This window comes from Pantherophis guttatus, chromosome 4, assembly GCF_059756535.1.
Source record: "Pantherophis guttatus breed Tessera chromosome 4, ASM5975653v1, whole genome shotgun sequence".
Lineage (NCBI taxonomy): Eukaryota > Metazoa > Chordata > Lepidosauria > Squamata > Colubridae > Pantherophis > Pantherophis guttatus.
Genome location: NC_142066.1, coordinates 524,584 through 542,468, shown reverse-complemented (window position 1 = coordinate 542,468; position 17,885 = coordinate 524,584). Strand labels below are relative to the sequence as shown.

The 17,885-nt window shown below is 56.4% G+C and overlaps 2 protein-coding genes and 1 long non-coding RNA gene across 3 annotated transcripts; 1 reads left to right on the top strand and 2 right to left on the bottom strand.

Moving 5' to 3' along the window:
• Positions 1–3,920: 3,920 nt before the first annotated feature.
• LOC117673467 (uncharacterized) lies at positions 3,921–11,732 on the bottom strand. Its single transcript, XR_004593492.3, has 2 exons — positions 9,174–11,732; positions 3,921–4,024 (listed from the first exon to the last, which is right to left on the bottom strand). It is a non-coding gene; the product is annotated as an uncharacterized LOC117673467 (long non-coding RNA).
• On the top strand, positions 5,791–14,622 carry AGFG2 (ArfGAP with FG repeats 2). Its single transcript, XM_034430870.3, has 12 exons — positions 5,791–6,128; positions 8,644–8,737; positions 9,246–9,361; positions 10,086–10,176; positions 10,686–10,812; positions 11,224–11,349; positions 11,722–11,824; positions 11,943–12,007; positions 12,108–12,200; positions 12,594–12,722; positions 12,805–12,890; positions 13,016–14,622. The coding sequence occupies exons 1-12, from the start codon at positions 5,830–5,832 to the stop codon at positions 13,085–13,087; spliced, it is 1,401 nt and encodes a 466-aa protein (XP_034286761.2). The 5' UTR covers positions 5,791–5,829; the 3' UTR covers positions 13,088–14,622.
• A 669-nt stretch (positions 14,623–15,291) lies between these two features.
• LOC148113582 (rhomboid-related protein 4-like) lies at positions 15,292–17,207 on the bottom strand. The gene is made up of 3 exons (XM_087893764.1): positions 16,787–17,207; positions 16,262–16,397; positions 15,292–15,463 (listed from the first exon to the last, which is right to left on the bottom strand). Exons 1-3 carry the CDS (start codon positions 17,142–17,144, stop codon positions 15,382–15,384), a joined length of 576 nt encoding a protein of 191 aa, XP_087749890.1. The 5' UTR covers positions 17,145–17,207; the 3' UTR covers positions 15,292–15,381.
• Positions 17,208–17,885: the final 678 nt, after the last annotated feature.

Genomic DNA, 17,885 nt, shown 5'->3' with positions numbered 1-17,885 from the left:
CCCCTGAGACGGGGGTGCTGTTGGGCCTAATCTGTGGGGACATTTCAACACCAACAGCCCTCCAAAAGAGAGGGTTTTTTTTCCAAAGGCTACCTTCAGAGGAATGTGACTTACGTTGGGCCTCCCCCGTTCTCTAGGGTCCTCTATGGGAGAGGGGGGGAAACTCCGTCACTCCCCACAAAAGAAGGGAAGGGCCCTTTGAGCTGCCACCCCCAGCGCTGTTGAGCAGGCCCCATCTGGGAAAAGAAATTGGGGAGGGGGGAATGGTTTGTGGTCCAGGAAAGATGCTTTGAGCAGATCTGCCTCTCTCCCCCCCCCACTTCTCTTGGCATGGGTGAACACGAATGGGGGAGGGAATGGCTCCTCTGGTGCCAGTCTTAAAAGCCCCCCCAAGGACCCCATCTGTGGGAAAATGATGGCAGAGTGGCTCCCTTTGTGCCAGGCCTTTAAGAGCCAACAGCAGACGGTTCTGTGCCACTAGCTGGCATCTAAGGACGCCTGGCCCAACCCAGCCTCTCCTCCCCCTGTTCTCTGCCAGACAGACCCCGTCTGGCTTCTTTCTCAAGCCTTGCAGGCTCCGTCCAGCTGGCATCTTTTTCAGCAGTGTCTTGTCCTGGAGGTCACACACACACACCCCAGGCTGCCAGATCCCATGCCACCCACTGGATGCCGGTGCTTCAGCTGTGAATATGCCAAGGGGCATAAGCTCCTTCGGCTGGGAGGGAAACAGCCTGGTCCCTGCCAGCTGTCTTGCTCTCCCTTCTGGAATTCTGGGAGCTGAAGTCCACAGGTCTTAAAGGGGCCATACTCCTGCTCCAGAGTTTACTGCTTTTGGGTGGGTGGGCAGATTAGCAGACTATGTTTGCTCCAGAAGGACCTAGCCCAACACCTGGCTGGCAAGGTAAAGTTTATAACCCATCAGGAAGGCATCAACCTCTCCGTTGTCCCTGCCCGACAGCTGACATTGGCCATTTGCAAGCTTGAAGGGTTTTGTGCAAAAGTACTAACAAAATAAAAGAGTTGGAAGGGACCTTGGAGATCTTCTAGTCCAGCCTCCTACTCAAGCATGAAATCCTGTACCACTTTCAACAAATTGCTGTCCAATCTCTTCTTAAAAGCCTCCAATGATGGAGCACCCATAATTTCTGGAGGCAAGATGTTCTACTGGTTAATTGTTCTCACTGTCAGGAAATTTCTCCTTAGTTCTAGGTTGCTTCTCTCCATATATTGCTTCTTCTCTTGTCTTCAGGTGCTTTGGAGAATAGGTGGACCCCCCTCTTCTTTGTGGTAGCCCCTCAAATATTGGAAGAATGCTATCATGTCACCCTGGTCCTTCTTTTCATTAAACTGAATATACCCAATCTCTACAACCGTTCTTCATATGTTTTAGCCTCCAGCCCCCTAATCATCTTTGTTGCTCTTCTCTGCACTTTTTTCTAGAGGCTCCACATCTTTTTTGTATCATGGCGACCGAAACTGGACGTAATATTCCAGGTGTGGTCTTACCAAAGCATTATAAAGTGGTTCCTCCGTTGGTCATGATATCCAAGATGGGGACCCAGAGGTGCTTTTTCAATGGGACTTTCTTGTTTTTCTTTGAAGACATTTTGCTTCTCATCCAAGAAAAATTGCAGATCCCAGGAACCATTTGCACTTCAGTTTGAGATGCAGACAGCACAGGCTCATCCCCAACAGCCTGAGCCTGTCTTCAACGGTGAAGGGACCCAGGGCAGAAAACACCCTGTAGAAAGCACAGCTCCACAACACAAGTCCTTTCAGCAGTTCCAAGAAGGCTGCCACCCATTTGCACCACTCAGGTGACCCTGAGGACACAGGTAAACTCCAATTGGCCTCAACGACCCTAAAAAAGGATGCAAATGTCCAGCTGCCTGCAAGGAGTATAAATCCTTCCATTCTCCACCATCAAGTCAGAGCTGAAGAAGCTTCTTGGATGAGAAGCAAAACATCTTCAAAAGAAAAAAAACAAGAAAGCCCAGTTGCCTCTTGAGGACAACCACGACCTGGATGACGGAGAATCTCCAGAGACACCAAGATGGGGACCTTCAAATGAGAGTTGCAGGTAGAGAGCATCTTCCCAGGGCTCAAAATCTGCGCCTGTGCTTCAGCTGAGCCGCCTGCCAGCTGCAGAAGCCGGGCACGTGATAAGATTTGCTCAAAATTCAAAGCTGCCAATTTGGTAGAGGAAAGAGCAGCCCGGTGGGCTACCAGTGGCCTTCGGGTAACAGACTTGGAGCCAGAGGAATATCTTTTCCTGAAAGGGACAGGCGTTCTCTGTTTTGGAAACACCTGGGGCTGGGGGGTGGGTGGGAATAAGCTCTACCAAGTTTGCAATATACTCCATCACCTCGTGCGGAGACTTTAGTTCCAGCTGACATTTACAGAACTGTTGCACCATCTTTCTGGGAAAAGCCTCAACTGAGAATTGCAGGAGGGCGTTTTGCTCAAGTGTCACTTGGTTGAGGGAAGCCTGGACCCATTATAGTCCTCAATGCACTTCCATAATTTGAAGCTCACGGTGTCAACAAGCTAAGGAAAAGTTGGGACCTAATGGGACAATGTGAAAAAATGGTGCAGCTGTGGGATTCTCCGTCTGTGGGGGAGCATGCCTTCCAAACTCTTTGCAGTTTCTTGGCAAGGTTTTCAGAAGTGGTTGGTCGTTGCCTCCTTCCTGAGGCTGCCAGGAAAGAAAGATTACATTTCTCCACTGTCCGTATTAATTCTAGTACAGGTAGTCCTCCACGTACAACCACCATTGAGCCCAAAATTTCTGTCACTAAGCGAGGCACTTAGTTTTGCCCCATTATATGAATTCTTGCCAGAGTTGTTAAGTAAATCACCGCAATGGTTGTTGGTAACGCGGTTCTTAAGTGAATCTGTCTTTTGCATTGACTTTGATCGCAAAAGGGGATCACATGATGGTGGGACATGGCGATCGTCATAAATATGAGTCAGTTGACAAGCGTCTGGATTTTGATCACGTGACCATGGGGATGCTGCAACCGTCATAAGTGTGAAAAATGGCCATAAGTCACTGTTTTCAGTGCCGTTGTAATTTCAAATGGTCAGTAAATGAACTTGCTTTAAGAGTTGTTGAGAACTACCTGTCGTTCCCTTTTTTATAGCTTGGCGTTATGTTCTGGGCACCGTCCTGCACTCCATGGGAGAACTCGCATCCATGTTTTATAACTCTTTCCGGGGCCAGGAAATTCTTGGCTTTTGAGGGGTAGCCAGGATCTTCTGCCCATGGCTTGGCTGCCTTCCGTGCAACTACGGTGTGCATTGATAGCTCCCCTCTGCAAGTCTGTCTGCTCTGGCACTCAAGAAACGCTCTGTAAATTGGCATTATTAATGTAACCACAATTGTGTTTCACTTTCTCCTGAGTTCCTGTTCAAAATTCTGTCTTTTGACATGGTTCTAGTACCTGTAACTTAGCAGTGTCCAAGTTCTAGGCCATGTGTGTCCAACCTTGGCATCTTTTAAGACCTGTGGACTTCAACTCCCAGAATTCCCCAGCCAGCATGAATTCTGGGAGTAGAAGTCCACAAGTCACCCAACTCCAAAATACAAAACGGGGTGGGATGGGGGTGGGGGAGAGAATGAAGATTTTTTTCCCCCACAGAAAGGATCAAACTGGATTGGAGAACATCCCAAAAGGGTTTAATGGGCACTGGACTCAGAGAAGGCATTGTGCCTATTGCATAGATGGGGGGGAAGGAAGACTTATGAAAACTTGATGCATAAATTAATGAATAAACAACCAATCTGGGAAAGACACGACTGGGATGTGTATGAACACCCTGCTAAGAAGGTGCCAGCACGATCAGGCGCAGTCAGGGTGGCCGGACACCTCCTCCCCTCCTCCTCCCTCACTCGCACTACAGCTGTGAATTCCCACCAGTTTTGGGGGCTGCAAGGTTTATTTACAGCAAGGGTGTGAATCGTCAGCCCTTCACTCCCGCCTCCGTCTCCTGGGTTGGCAGAACCCTGCAAGCAGCCTGGCTCCTGCATTGGAAGGAAGGAAAGCACCTCCGATGATTTCAGACTGTCAACGGTTCCAAGACTGTCCCGAAGCCAAAATCTTTCCAACAGCCCAGGGCACAACGGGTGCCTGCCCAAATATTAGCTTTGCATCACAAGGCTTTTTGGCAACAGCGAGAAGGGTCGTAGTACAGTCAGAATAACCCCCTTGTCCAACCCCCTTCTCAAGCAGGAGTTCCTATGCCATTTCAGACAAATGGCTGCCCATTTTCTCTTCTTAAAAGCCTCCAGTCATGGAGCACCCACAACTTTTGGAGGCAAATCCTTCCACTGGTTCTGTCAAGAAATTCCTCCTTATTTCTAGGATGCTTCTCTCCTTGATTAGTTTCCATCTGTTGCTTCTTGTCCTGCCTTCAGGGGCTTTGGGGAGCGGGTGGACCCCCTCTTCTCTGTGGCAGCCCCTCAGATATTGGAAGACTGCTACTGTGTCACCCCCTACAGTCTTTCCAATGCAGGCTTGCTTGTTCTGCTAGAGCCAGAAACTTTATTTTGGTTCTTGACCGGTCAAAGAACAACTGATGAAACAAAGCACAGAAAATAATCCCCTAACAAGAACTATAAGAAGCTATTTGTGGGCGAAGCAAAATTGGCTGTTTTTAGAGACATTTATCTTGATTTAAACTGGAAGTTGGAATGCCCCAGGAATTTAAATGCATAAAAGTTTAAATAAAAGAAGGATAATCGACTGGTGACGAATATCTCTGTGTAACTGCCAATAGGAACATTCATTTCTGATTATTTTAATGTTATTATGCTGTAAGCTGCCGGTCACGTCAAAACAAGATGGGTGGCAAAAAATTTAATTAATTATTAATTAATTACAGAACATGATGCAGGCATGTGTGAATTTGCAATCTGTTCACTTGCAAAATGAGTGTATTTATTTATTTCTTTAGCTGCCCATTTCAAGCGAGCAACTCTGGGCAGTGAACAATCCAAAAAATTATAATACAAATTAAATGTATATGTATATGCATGGTAGATGCGTTAAAGATGCTGTGGTTAGATGTCAATCCAGCAAGGTCCGCCAGGCCTTGTGAAAGGCAGTTGGGTCGGGGTCCTCCACAATCCTGAGGGCCGAATGCCCCAGAGGGGCTATGCCATAGAAGGTGCCCCTCCAAGTACCCACCAGCCGACCTGCCTTGGCATGCCCACCCTGCCAGCTTCTTCTCTGGCCCCTGCTCTCTGGGAGGAGGCCTAATGCCTTCTGGACCTGGAAGCTGAGGACAGGGCACCCACTTGGGAAAAGCTTCCTGGGCATCTGAGGGTGCGGGCAGTGCCCACTTCGCTGCCCGTTGGGGGGCTTTGGGGGTTTCTTGCTGGGTGCAGGAGGCTACCCAGATTTTTGTACTGTGTGGCTGGTTTGGAGGAGGCCCCCACTGATGCTTCTCAACCGTGTCAAGTTTAAGAGAGGTTGGACTTCAACTCCCAGAATTCCTCAACCAGGGGAATTCTGGGAGTTGAAGTCCACCCCTCTTAAACTTCCTAACGGCCTCTGTTCCGCTTGGCAAAGTCAGCCTAGGCAAGGATTAGAGAGAGACTAGATCCCTGTTCCAAGCAGACACCTGATGGATCCCTGTCCCGGGGAGAGATTTAATCATTCGCACGCAAGGGATCTTGGCTCTTCGCCAGTGGTGCGCATGCGCCTCAAGGGCACCACCCCGGGGCAGGCTGAGCACGCCGACCGCTTCTGCGCAGGCGCATTCAGGCCACACCCTCCGCACGACCGTTAGGCTAACGGTGCGCGCGAGCTGGTCTGCGAGGCGAGCATGCGCCGCCAGAGGTGGGCGGTGCCCGGCGCATGCGCGGAGGCGGCGTCCGGGGGCAGCCGGGGGCTCAGGTGCGCCCGGATGGCGGCGACGGGCGGCGGCGGCGGCGGCTCCGCGTCCGGGTCGAGGAAGCCGGGCTCCCCGCGGGACTCGGAGTCGGAGGTGTGGTCCCGCCGCGTGCGGGAGCTGGTGAGCGCGGAGCCGGCCAGCCGCCTGTGCTTCGAGTGCGGGCAGCGCGGCGTCACCTACGTGGACATCACCATCGGCAGCTTCGTCTGCACCGCCTGCTCGGGGGCGCTGTGAGTCCGGGGGGGGCGCCCCACGACCCCCCTCCCTCCTCGGGGGGAGGCTCCCCTCGCCCGGTGGGCCTGGGAGGGGAGGGCGGCTTTCCAGGGAGGTTAAAGGGGAGCCCTGCCCCCCCCGCCCCCTTTTAGGCGGGGGAGGGGCAGCACACCTGGCACCTGCAGGGTCTGGGGTGGGGGGGTGGGAGGGAGGCCCATACCTCCCTCCCTCCCTCCCTCCCTCTTTGGGGGCTTCCCCTTTGCCTGGGTGGCTTTCTAGGGGGGGAGGGGGGACCTGCCCCCCTTTCCTTTGAAGGCGGGGGGGTAGCAGGAGGGAGGGGCAGTACGCGTGGCATCTCCCCCCTTTGAGAGTGCGGGTGGGGGGAGACCCATTCCTCCCTCCCCTTGCCTGGGGGGAGGGAAGGGGAGCCTCCCCCCTCCCTTGAAGGAGGGAGGGGCAGCACACCTGGCACCTGCAGGGTGCAAACGTTACCTACCTCCCTGCAGGTATTTTCTACCAGGAAGAGCAGAGTTTTTCAACCTTGGACGCTTGGAGAGGGGTGGACTACAACTCCCAGGATGCTGGCTGTGGAATTCTGGGCTTTGAAGTCCACACCTCTGCAAGTGGCCAAGGTTGAGCAAGCCTGGCCTCTGGGTTGTTTTGCATCCCCCCCATTCAAGGTCAGCCCCACAAGGGATCAGAGAGATCCATATCGGGTCACTTCACTGGGGAATTCTGGGAGTTGAAGTCCACCCATCAGACGGGGAAAGACCGACTCAAAAGGAAATGTCCTACTTGCTGCCGCTGTCCTCCCACCCTGCTGGTCGCCCTTGGGCTGGCAGCCCCTGGCCCGCTGCCTCCCGTTGATGCCAGCTCTTCCAATGCAGGGAGTTTCAGTTCTGCATTTGGCTCCTTGGTCCTGCAGCCTGTTGCAACCCTCAGTGGCCGATCCTGCCTCAGATAGGAATTCAGATATGAGCTACCAGCAGCTCTGGGGCAAGGACAGGAGGCATTTTTTATGTCCAGGCACTCCCTTAATTCAATCTTGGCAGATGGAAACTGCAACGATGGGAGCGGACATAATTTGTGCCCTGTCTTAACATACTGTGGGTAGATCGCAGATAATAACATGAAACAGAAGCTTGGAAAGCACAAATGAGATCTAAAAAGACCATTCACACAACACCTTTGACCTGTTTCTGAAAAATAAGGGTTGGGGAAGTGGAAAGTTGTATTGTCTGCTCACAACACACAAAGTCTATGAAGAGGGACCTTGACATCTGGGAGGGATGCCATGAAAACAAGCAGCTTGAACTTGGAGGAAGAAAAGGCGAAGGTGTGTGGAGCATCCAGGAACGTTTCTGTGTTGAAAATGGGCTGTAAACTGGCTCGTCTCTGCCATACGGCCTGAGGGGGAATCACCTGTGGAGGCCTGTTTTAGAGGGAGACGTGGCCCTAATGTAACAGGGCATCTCAAGGGAATAGGAATGCTCAACCGTAGGAGCTTGGAGTCCTCGAGGTGTGGGTGGATTTGGGGCAAGCGAGGCCTGTATTTAATTTTCCTTCACAAAGACCATCTACGGCAGGGGGCTCCAGTCTTGGCAACCTTGAGACTTGTGGACTTCAATTCCCAGAATTCCCCAGCCAGCTGTGGATGTGTCCGATTTGTGGGAACACAAAGATTTAGGACACAGATCTGCCCCTCCTCCGAAACCATGTTGAGCCGGGTCCCTCCCCGAGTCACTTCACCTCCCCTCTTTGAAGGCCGGTCCGAGAGCTTCACTGCTGGTCCTTTTAATCATTAACTGCCATCGGCCGAAGAAGAATCAGCAGGTCAGAAGAGTGGAAACTTGGCTACCACTGAGCCAGGAAGAGCCTGCGGGCGGGAACTGAGCGCTGCTTGGCCCCGTTCTGCCAAGACCCGAATCTCTGGGCTCAGGAGGGAGGGAGGGGAGGTGGGTCCTGACCAAGATTCAGCCCTTGGCTCAGCCCTGTCCCCTAAGGCGCATCCGGCTCCTCTAAGAGAAGGACCAGGGGTGCTAGGATAGCAGTCTTCCAATATTTGAGGGGCTGCCACAGAGAAGAGGGGCCCCACTTGTCTGCGGAGATCCTCGGCCATCCAGGTCCCAAAGGCAACTGGATTTGGTTTTTCCTTGAAGACGTTGGGCTTCTTGTTCAGGAAAGCTGCTTCAGTTCACAACCAAAGTCCTGTTGCCTTTGGAAAAAGCCCCAGGGGATCCACCTCTCCTCCAAGCACCTGAAGGCAGGATGAAACAATGGAGAGAAGCAACCTGGAACTCCTGACAGTGAGGACAATTAACCAGTAGGACTACTTGCCACCAGAAGTTGTGGGTGCTCCATCACTGGAGGTTTTTAAGGGGAGACTGGACAGCCACTCGTCTCAAATTGTACAGGGTCTCTTTCTTGAGCAGGGGGTTGGACTAGAAGACCTCCGAGGTCCTTTCCAGCTCCGTTATTGTGTTACCTGTACATTACTGTAACTTGTGAATGCTTTTCTCTCCCCCCATGTAGCCGTGGCCTGAATCCCCCTCACAGGGTGAAGTCCATCTCCATGACCACCTTCACAGAGGCCGAGGTCCAGTTCCTCCAGTCCCGTGGAAACGAAGTGAGTGGGAGGGGGTCTCGGATGCTTTACCTTTGGGCATCTACTGTTGAACAGGCAGGCTTTGATTCCGGCCACACCCCGCGCCCAGCCCAGAATTGTCTGCCTACAAGCTCTGGGCGTCATATAAATTTATGAAGTCATTTCAGCCCCGAGGCATGTTAAGCTGGGTGTGAGGATATAAAATGCTGGAAGCAGATTTGCCCTTTAAGAAGGCTCGCAAAAGGAACCAGCCCTCGTTTGCCACAGGTGGGGAGAGGCCACGTCCCTCGTGGGGCTCTGCTTCTCGGTCCCACCCTTTTATTAGACGAGCTGGCTTCCTAGAAGACCGGTGGAGTCCTGATTTGGAGTCCCAAAGGAGCTTTTTCCAAAAGGCAACCAGCCCTCCTGGACTCTTCCTTAAGGAAGTCTGGCTGCCTTCCTTTGGGGAAAGACCCACCTTTGGGGGTGGAGAATCTGCTCAGGCATCGTGATTTGCAGCTGTTTCCTCTCCTTCGGATCCCCTCCCCAGGCCTGCCGGAAGATCTGGTTGGGGTCTTTCGACTCGCGGTCGTCCCTGCTGCCAGATTCTCAAGACCCTCAGAAAGTGAAGGAGTTTCTGCAGGAGAAATACGAGAAGAAGCGATGGTGAGAAGGGTGGGTGGGTGGAGGGACTCTGGATTCCGTCTGTGGGATCTGCGGTCCTGATTGGTGCAGCTGGGTGATCCCTTCCATCCGGGCGTGCAGCTGGCGATAGATATGTGGGGCTCCCTCGGAACAAAAGCCATCAATTCAGATGCTCCATTGCAGGTTTTCCTTTGGCTGGCTTCCAGCAGAGCAAACTTCGATAAAGCTTGGCTGTTCCATCCATAAAAACAAGTCCTTTCCTCTCCCTTTTTTTTTTTCATCCCAGGGGCACCAGAGTTAGGCGGATTGCTAGTCCTCTTTATTTTCTACCAACCAGCCAACGTGCACAAAAATTAACCAAAGGGATTATTTAAAAAAAAAAAAGCATGAACACCAAATCCAATAAGAACCAGTAGGATACAGCTTGGCTGCCCCCATTGAAAGGACAGCTACCTGAGATTTGAACGCGTAGTAAAACTCCTGGGGCTTGTACAAACTGCCCATAATTTGGAGACAAGAGGGAGTCTCGAAGATTAAAAAAAACGAACTATGGCTGGAGACTAAAACATACGAAGAACAGTTGCAGGAATTCGGCCTCTCTTAAATCTAAAAAAAAGGACTAGGGGGCCCACGATATTCCAGGATTTGAGGGGCTTCTGTCCCATGGGATAAACTCACCAAGAGGGAGGGGGAGAGTCAAGGCAGCCCCCCTCGAGGCTCACTTGTCTCCTGATCTTTCTCGCAGGTATGTGTCGCCTGACCAAGCCAAAAGCCTGGCCACTCCCAGTGCCCAGGGCTCCCCTGCAGAAGCCAAGATGGGCGCCAAGGCCCCCCAGGTCAGAGCTCCTGGCTAAGGAGGGGGGGTGGGCTCCGCTGGGCCCTTCCACCCAGACACCTGGCATGCAGGCTCCCAAGGGCCCCTGCCAGCTTGGGCCTAGTGAAGCTGGCACATGATTCAGAGGCTGGCCCTGTGCCACTCGCACCGGGGGCTCCATCCTTGGCTGCAGGCTAGCATTGCTCCCGAGGGCCCCCCCCCCGGTGCTCTATCAGCGGGGGCTCCTGCCTGTCAGGCCCCCGTGGCACTTTGGGGAAAGTGGGTGGCAGCATTTGAGCCTTTGTGGGAGGGCTCCCCCACAACTGCCCCCTCCCCGGCCTCTGCTCCTGTATTCAGCTCCGCAGCCTTTGACACTTGAGGGCTCGAAGTGTCCTCGTTTCCCCCATAGACCCTGCCCCTGCCTCATTCCCCAAGGGGAAGCAGCTGGCCTCATGCCATCCAGAGGGTGGGGCAGCTACTCCCAGGTTGGGGGGGGGGCTTTCTGCTTCTCAGTGGCCCCTTTTCTTGCAGGTGTCAGAGAAGGCCCCAGCACTGCCTGCCCAGCCGGCCAAGAAGGCCAGCACAGACCTCCTGGCAGACATAGGGGGGGACCCCTTTGCAGCCCCCCCACCCAGGCCTGCCTTCTCTGCCTTTGGAGGTGAGTCCCTCTGGCGGGGACTCGAAAGGGGGCCGGGCTGCAGGGGCTCTCGTCGTGCGGGTGGGGGTCTCCCTACTGAGCATGGGGGAGCCACAGGCTATTGGGGAGGAAGACCTGGGCGGTCTCAAAAGGGAGAGGGGCTCCGCCTGGGGCTGGGGGCTAGCAGGGTAGTGGCTGAGCATGTAGGAAAGTCAGGAAGGCTGGCAGGGTGAACTGGCATGAAACGGCATCGGATTCACGCCACCGTCCTGGTTTCAGGCTTCCAGTGTAGCTGGAGTAATCCCCCCCCCCAAAGGCAACACCTGTGCTTGGTCACCATAATGCCTCGGGGGTGGGGAGGGGATCTGTGGTCCTTGAGGCTGAACAAGGCTTTCTGTCTCCCCCTCCCCCACTCCCCATTTGTGCCCTCAGGCCCAGGAGCAGCTCACCCCGCCTTCCCCAGCTTCGATGCCTTTGCGGGAGGCCCATCAGTGTCGACTTTTGGGGACCCCTTGGCCTCCAGCCAGAGCCCTTTCCAGGGTCACCCGATCACTGCAGGTAACCTCAACCCCCGCCCCCTGCCCTCAGGCCCTGAGAGAGACCCTCCGATGGGGTTGGGGTGATCCCCAAGTCTGATTCCGATCGCCGGGATCTCTGCCTTCTCAGCCATTCCTGGGAGCCTCATCGGGGGCGGGGGGTGGTCTTGGTTAACTGGGGGGGGGGTTTGCAGGGGGCACCCTGCGCTTGCCTGCTGTGAAGGAGAGAAAAGGGGGGGGCTCGCTCTTTGCCAAACTACTTATGGAAGCGTTTGTACTGAAAGTTAGAATCGGGGGTGTGTGTGTCACGTGCAGTGAGCTACAGGGGTCTTTGGGGCTGTCCTGCCAGCGAGGGTCCCCCTGTCCGCTACCCTTCTTCTTCCTTTCCCTGCAGGTGGTGCCCACATGGGAGCCTTCCCAGCCTCCCCTGCCAGCCAGCCCGGGATGGGCATCTCGAGCCTGGGCGGAGCCTTCCGCGTGGGAGGGGTGCCAAGCAGGTAGCTCCTCTCCCGCTGGTGCCCATGTGGTCCCCACCCTCGGCTGCCCCCAGGGCCGAGCAAGGGCTCCTCCGTGGGGCAGCCTTTCCTTCAGCTAAACCGCCGTTTCCTTTGGCAGCGTCTTCGGACCCCTCAGCCAGTCCCCCGTTCTGCCCCCCTCCAGCCCCGCGGCGGTCTTTGGGGGTAAGTAGGGCTCCTTGGTGGTTCGGGCACGAGGGACCCCGGGCACCTTCAGGAGCTGACGGGGGATGCCCTTCTCTCCCTCTCTCTCTCTCACACACAGTCCCCACCTGCACTAACCCCTTTGCCAGCCCGGTGGTCTCCCAGCCCACGCTTCCGTCCACCAACCCCTTCCAGACCAACGGCTTCACCCAAGGTAAGCCTTCCCTGCATTTCACTGGGACTGGCCACGCTCCCGTATCGGGACCCCTTGCCAGCCGAGGGGCCCCGGAGCCCCCTTTCTCCAGTGGTTAGTTCAGTGCCAGGGTCTTGGTGGGCCCAGTCGTGCTTCGGGCACCTTCAGGGGCTGAAGAGGGATGCACCAGAAGCCACGGATGGAAACTGACCAAGGAGAGAAGCAACCTGGAACCAAGGAGAAACTTCCTGACAGTGAGGACAATTAACCAGTGGAACTGCCTGCCACCAGAGGTTGTGGGTGCTCCCTCCCTGGAGGCTTTTCAGAAGAGATTGGACGGAATGGGGAAGACCTCCAAGGCCCCCTCCAACCCTGTTCCTCCACATTCCCTCACTCTGGACCCTCTTCTGGCAGGCACCTTCATGGTCGGGTCCCCCAGCAGCTTCTCGGCCTCTCCCCTCTCCGCCACTTTCGCTTCCCCGCTGCAGCAGGAGCCGCTGTTCTTCCCCACACAAGGAGTCGTGGGTCAGCAGCACAATGGGGGTAAGAGAGGGAGCCAGCCCCCCAGGTGGGCAGAAGGGCTGTGGGGCCACTTCCCTCCCGTGACCCCCCTTCTTGGCTTCAGGGTCGCCCTTCAGTGGGTTTCCTGCCGCCCGAGACGGACAGAGGCCACTTGGACTCCCTGCCGGCTACTCCACCAACCCTTTTGTGGTAAGGGGGACCGGCCTGCCTCCCCTCCCCCCCGGCTGTTTGGGTCCTTGGGGGAGGGAGGCTTCTGGGGAGGGGTCAGAGATCAGCTGGGAGGATCCCTCACCCTCTTCCTGTCTCTCCCGCAGAACCCGATGGCCGCAGCACCTTCGCCTCCCTTCGCCCAGGCAAAGCATCCCCCCACCAACCCTTTCTCCTAGCACCCTCCGGCCTCCAGAGCGGATGGAGACCCTCAGCTGGGGGGGGGGGGGGGGCTCACATCTGCACAGCAGGGCCTCTGTCCCCAGGAATGACAGGGCCCCTGCCTCGGAGGAACGGGTCACGTGGGCAGCCGGGGCCCGAGCAGAGGGCAGGAGGGGAGGGTTGGCAGCCAAGGCCAAAGACACCTTGTGGAGGGCTGGAGGGCTCCCCCCCCCCCCCGGAATCAGCCCCTCCTCTCCCCCCCCCCAGCCCAGAGCCTGCCGAAGGGGCCCCTGAGGTGGGTCTCCAGCAGCTTCTTGGCTTGGGGCCCCTCCCACCCTGGGGACTCCCAGGAGGCCCTGCAGTTTCAACTGGGGGGGGTCGTCAGTGCAATTGGCCTAATCTGTGTGCAATCTGGTGCCACTTCTCTTCGGCCTGTCCCATTTCCCACTCGCCTGCCCCCCCTTCCCACTGCCCACCAGGCAGCGTCTGGTCAGGGGAAGGTTAGCAGGGGGAGAAGGCCAGAGACCCCTCAACTGCCCCTCCTCCCTCTCGCCTTTTTCTTGCACTAAACCTGGGGGGGGGTCAGTCAGGGATGCTTCAGCTAGTGAGCCTCCGTGAGGGAGCTTTGTGCCCCCCATCAGCCATGGCCCCTGAGGGACCCTGGAGAGAGAGAAGCGGGAACCCCCTCCCAGCACTGCAGAGAAGCTTTGTAGCACTAGGAGCTGCCCCCTCCCGCCGATGTCCTTTTCAGAGGGGAGGGTCTCCTGTCATGTGCCATATGGTTTGGAGCCTTTTGGGAGGGGGGGGCTGGGCAGTCAACCTCCCCCCCCCAGCTTCCTTCTGCCTGGATGTCCTCCCTCACCTGCCCCATGGGAGACTGGCTCTTTGGGGGGGAACTCTCCCCCAGAGTCTGCCCCCTCCCCCCTCACAAAGTCTTCCACCCCCAACCCCCCTCCCTTGTCAATCAGTGCCTGCTGAGTCATGTCCACAAGTGACACTTCTGCTTTCGGAAGCCGCCTCCCCCCCCCATCCCCATGTCCTGCTCTTGTCTTTTGAGGGGGGCAGATTTTGGAAAATCTGACTGGGCCAAATTTAACCCCCCCCCCGCCCCCGAACTGAGGGCAGAGAATCTGCACTGCAAGCCAAAGGGACTTGCTTATTTACGCTTAGACTCCCCCCCCCTCGTAGCAAAGCCACCGCCTGGGTGGGGATGGGGTGGGGGTATGAGGATGGGGGACGCGTCCTTGGCACGTTGTTCCTTCTTTGCACCACCTCATTTCAGGGGTCTCCCGGGGGGGGGAGGAAGGGTCCACTCACTGTGCTCAGTTTTTGTTTTTTTTTTGTAAACTGCTCCACCCCCCCCTCCTGGTCCTTCCCCTCGCTCCCCCCAAAGAAGACTGGAGTTTATATTTTCAAGAAAAATATGGACCTTCGTTTTTAAAGCTTATATCTATATATGCTCACAAAATCTATATATAGCAAACACAGATGTGTTGCACTCAAAATGTCTATAGAATATCTATAGGAGGAGAAACAAAGTGTATTTAACGAATGTGCCAAAGTGTTTTCCTTTTGCGACGGCAGAACTGGCCTCGTGCTGAGGTTTCCCTGTGTGTGTGTGTGGGGGGGGGGGATGCTCACACATTGGAACACACACACATACCCTGGAGACGGATTGGGGAGGTGGTGCCTTTTCAGCCCAAATTCTATGGGGAGACCCCTCCCCTCCTTGACTCTCTGGCTGTGCATAGATGGCCTTGAGCTGGTTGTGCTCCGATGGGAAACCCCGGGAAGTGGAAGTTGGGACCCCACTCAGTTGGCTCTACTCCAGGGGGTCCAGCCTTGGCCACTTTCAAGGCTGGTGGGAAAGTCTACCCGTCTTGAATCTGGCCAAGGTTGGACGTGCCTGGTCTACACGATGGTCTACAGCAGAGCCCAGGATGGCTGTAGGAGCCCCCGTCGCCAGCCGGTGCTGCCCAGGAGGGGAGTCCTAGAGGCTGAATCTGCATAGGCCCAGTTGAGGGGGGGGAAGCGGGGGTGTCCCTGGCCTTCCTTTCAGCCATGGCCCCAGGGTGCCCTCTGCTGGAAGACTGGTGCAGAGGCAGCCCCTGCCAGGGCCCCAATTCAGCATTGGGGGGGGGCATTGCAGGGGGCCGGCTGGAGGGTAAGGCCAGTGTGGCTCCTCCCTGTCCACAGAGACCACTGTGATGCAGAGCCACGTGGGGAGGGAAGAGGCTGTATTTGGGGAGGGGGTGCCTGGCCGCCTGTTTCTGGTTCACCCACCCCAGAGCCGGGGGGGGGGGCACATCCATCAGATGATCTCGCAGAGCAGGTCGGTGCCGGACAGAGCCAGCCCAAGCAGGATGCCAGAGAGGTGACCAGTGAAGGAGCTCCTGTGTCAGGGAGAGAAGCACAAGGACGTAATTGTGGCTTTGATCGTGGACCACCCATCTCCCACCCACTGTGGGGCTCCTCCTGGATGTCCTCCCCTAAGTGGTTATTGACAACTCCGAAGTTTGGGAATGAGGTGAAGCAGCATCTGAGGCTCCCAACCCACATCGCTTGATGCTCTTCAGGCGGCTTAAGTTGGGCATGAGGTTTGCTCTTCTTCCGTGGCTCAGTGGAGGAGGCCAGGCTGAGATGTTGGCCCAGTTGCCTCCAAGTCCAACTTTAATTTTTTTCCTTTAACTGAGTGCTTAATTAAATCCACAAGATATCAGGCGCCATAAAGATGGCCAGGAAGCCATCAAGGCGAAGATGGGTAGGAGAATCTATGATGTTACTCCATGGTCCACTCTGGTTGCCAGTAAGTGGGATGGCCTTAAGGGCAGATTAAGGGAGGGCAGTTCTGAAGACACAGGATTGGGAGCGGGTCCCACCCACCGGGGACCATCTGCATCTCCTTGGAGGCATCTGACCTAGGATGGCCCTTGGGTGGGTGGAAAAGGACGCCTCTGTGGAGACACGGTGACGGCCACTATCTGGAATGGTTTCAAAGAGCGTCATGGAGGGAAGGTCCATCCCATCAGCCTTGGAGATTCAGGGTTGCCAGCCAGGTGGGAGAAGAGGCCTCCAAGCCCCACGTCTAGGGGAATGTCTCCAGACCCTGCTTGGGAGCAGCCCAGAAGCCCCTGGCCGCCTGGCCTCCATTGCCGGATCAAGAGGGGGCCAAAGGGTCCTCGGGTCCTCACCTGGGGTAGAAGAGCGCCAGGGCCAGGCATTCCAGAATGCAGAGCCACCTGGTGGTTATGGCGATGCCTGTAGCCATGGTTGCCACGGGGAAGGTCTCCACCTGCCTGCCCATGGCTTCCAGGGAAAAAAGGACTCCTGCAGCACATCAGGGTGGAAACAGGAGGGGCCGTGTGAGGCAGGAGGGAGGGTCCCTCCCAAGACCACCACTCCTTTCCCCTTCTGGCACCCACAGAGGTCCCAGGATGAATGGCCCGGAGCGACAGTCCTCACCCTTCTGGAGAGAAGCCGCTTGGGACTTTGGGCTTGAACTTTGAGGAAGGGGCAACTCCCCCTCCCTGTATCACACAGCCGTAAGACCCCCAGGAGGGATCCTGGGAAGCAGCAAGGGAGGGCAGCTGCCCTCTCCCCTCCTGTTGTGCCAGGGACCTGCAGCTGGCTCAGAGGCTCTGCAGGAGTCTCCAACCAGCCCCCACTGCCCTCCCGCTCACTTCTGGGCTTGAGACCTCAGGGAGAGGGAGCTGCACCTGAGAAGCCCACCGCGCAGTGCTCCCAGTACCAATGGTGCCCGGTCACCAGCGCCAGCAGAGAGTTGAGCCCGAGGTGAGTCAGCCCCCCCAGCAGGGCCAGGACCAGCAGCAGGGCCCCCGTCCGGAGGGTGCCGACCTCCTGCTCCAGGCCCCAGCCCAGCCAGAAGAGGGTGCCCATGTTGAGAAGCAGGTGGAAGATGCCCAGGTGGTGGAAGGGGGCCCAAAGCAGCCGGCCCCACTGGCCCTGGCCCCACACGGACTGCACGCTCAGGCAGGTTTCGCTGGGGGGGTGGACAGGGTGGCAGAAGAAGGCCACGTTGGTGGCCACGAGGGCCAGGGTGGCCCAGGGCACCATGGGGCAGCCTCCCCCCTGGCTGGGCAGCCTGGCAAGGGAGAGAGCAAGGGCTCTGTGACCTCAGGGCTGATGCCACCCCCTTCTTTGACCCTGGGACCCTGCCTTGGGGATGGGGCCCTGCAAGGATGCCTCCCAGGGGCCAAGCACCCTAGGGCTTGTACTGCCAGGGTCCTTGGAAGCCCCTCTTAAGATCTTGCCAGGGAAGGGGTTAAGGGGGCGGCAGCATTTGTGGCCCCTGCCCAGTTAGGGCCGATGGGCATCTGAGAAAGGCCCCTGCTGGGGTCCCGTGGGGTGGGGGTGGGGCTCAGTCTGCCTGCCCAGAGAATCTCCCCCCTCAGCCATGCTCTCCTGCCCCATAAACCGGCAATGTCAGGAGCCACTCAGCGGTCGATCCGGGCCTGCCCAGGAGTTGCCTCCTTCCAAAAAGCAGAGGTGGAATTGATGGTGGATCCAACAGCCACAGCTTGCAGTCAGCCGAGGAGAGGCTCGACCCCTTGATTTAGATTCCTGCCCTGGTCCTGGGGCTCATCCATAAAGCAAGAGCCAAGATCTCTCTCTCTCTCTCCCTCCCTCCCTCTCTCTTTCTCCCTCTTTCTCCCTCTCTCTCTCTCTCTCTCTCTCTCTCTCCCTGCCTCTTTCTTTGTCTCTCTCTCTGAGTCTTTCTGTCTGTCTGTCTCCCTCTTTCTCTCTCTGCCTCTCTCCCTTTGTCTCTTTTGCTCTCAAAGCAAACGAAAGCCAGGT

Bases quoted from the DNA above. Each gene is read 5' to 3' on its own strand.
- AGFG2 (XM_034430870.3), top strand. From the start codon at position 5,830: ATGCGCCGCCAGAGGTGGGCGGTGCCCGGCGCATGCGCGGAGGCGGCG. The intron at 9,362-10,085 runs GTGAGAAGGGTG...TCTTTCTCGCAG, and splicing joins AAATACGAGAAGAAGCGATG to GTATGTGTCGCCTGACCAAG. The intron at 12,008-12,107 runs GTAAGTAGGGCT...TCTCACACACAG, and splicing joins CCCCGCGGCGGTCTTTGGGG to TCCCCACCTGCACTAACCCC.
- LOC148113582 (XM_087893764.1), bottom strand. From the start codon at position 17,144: ATGGTGCCCTGGGCCACCCTGGCCCTCGTGGCCACCAACGTGGCCTTC. The intron at 16,398-16,786 runs GTGCAGCTCCCT...GATGTGCTGCAG, and splicing joins CTGCGCGGTGGGCTTCTCAG to GAGTCCTTTTTTCCCTGGAA. The intron at 15,464-16,261 runs GTGAGGACCCGA...TCCCTGACACAG, and splicing joins CTGGCGCTCTTCTACCCCAG to GAGCTCCTTCACTGGTCACC.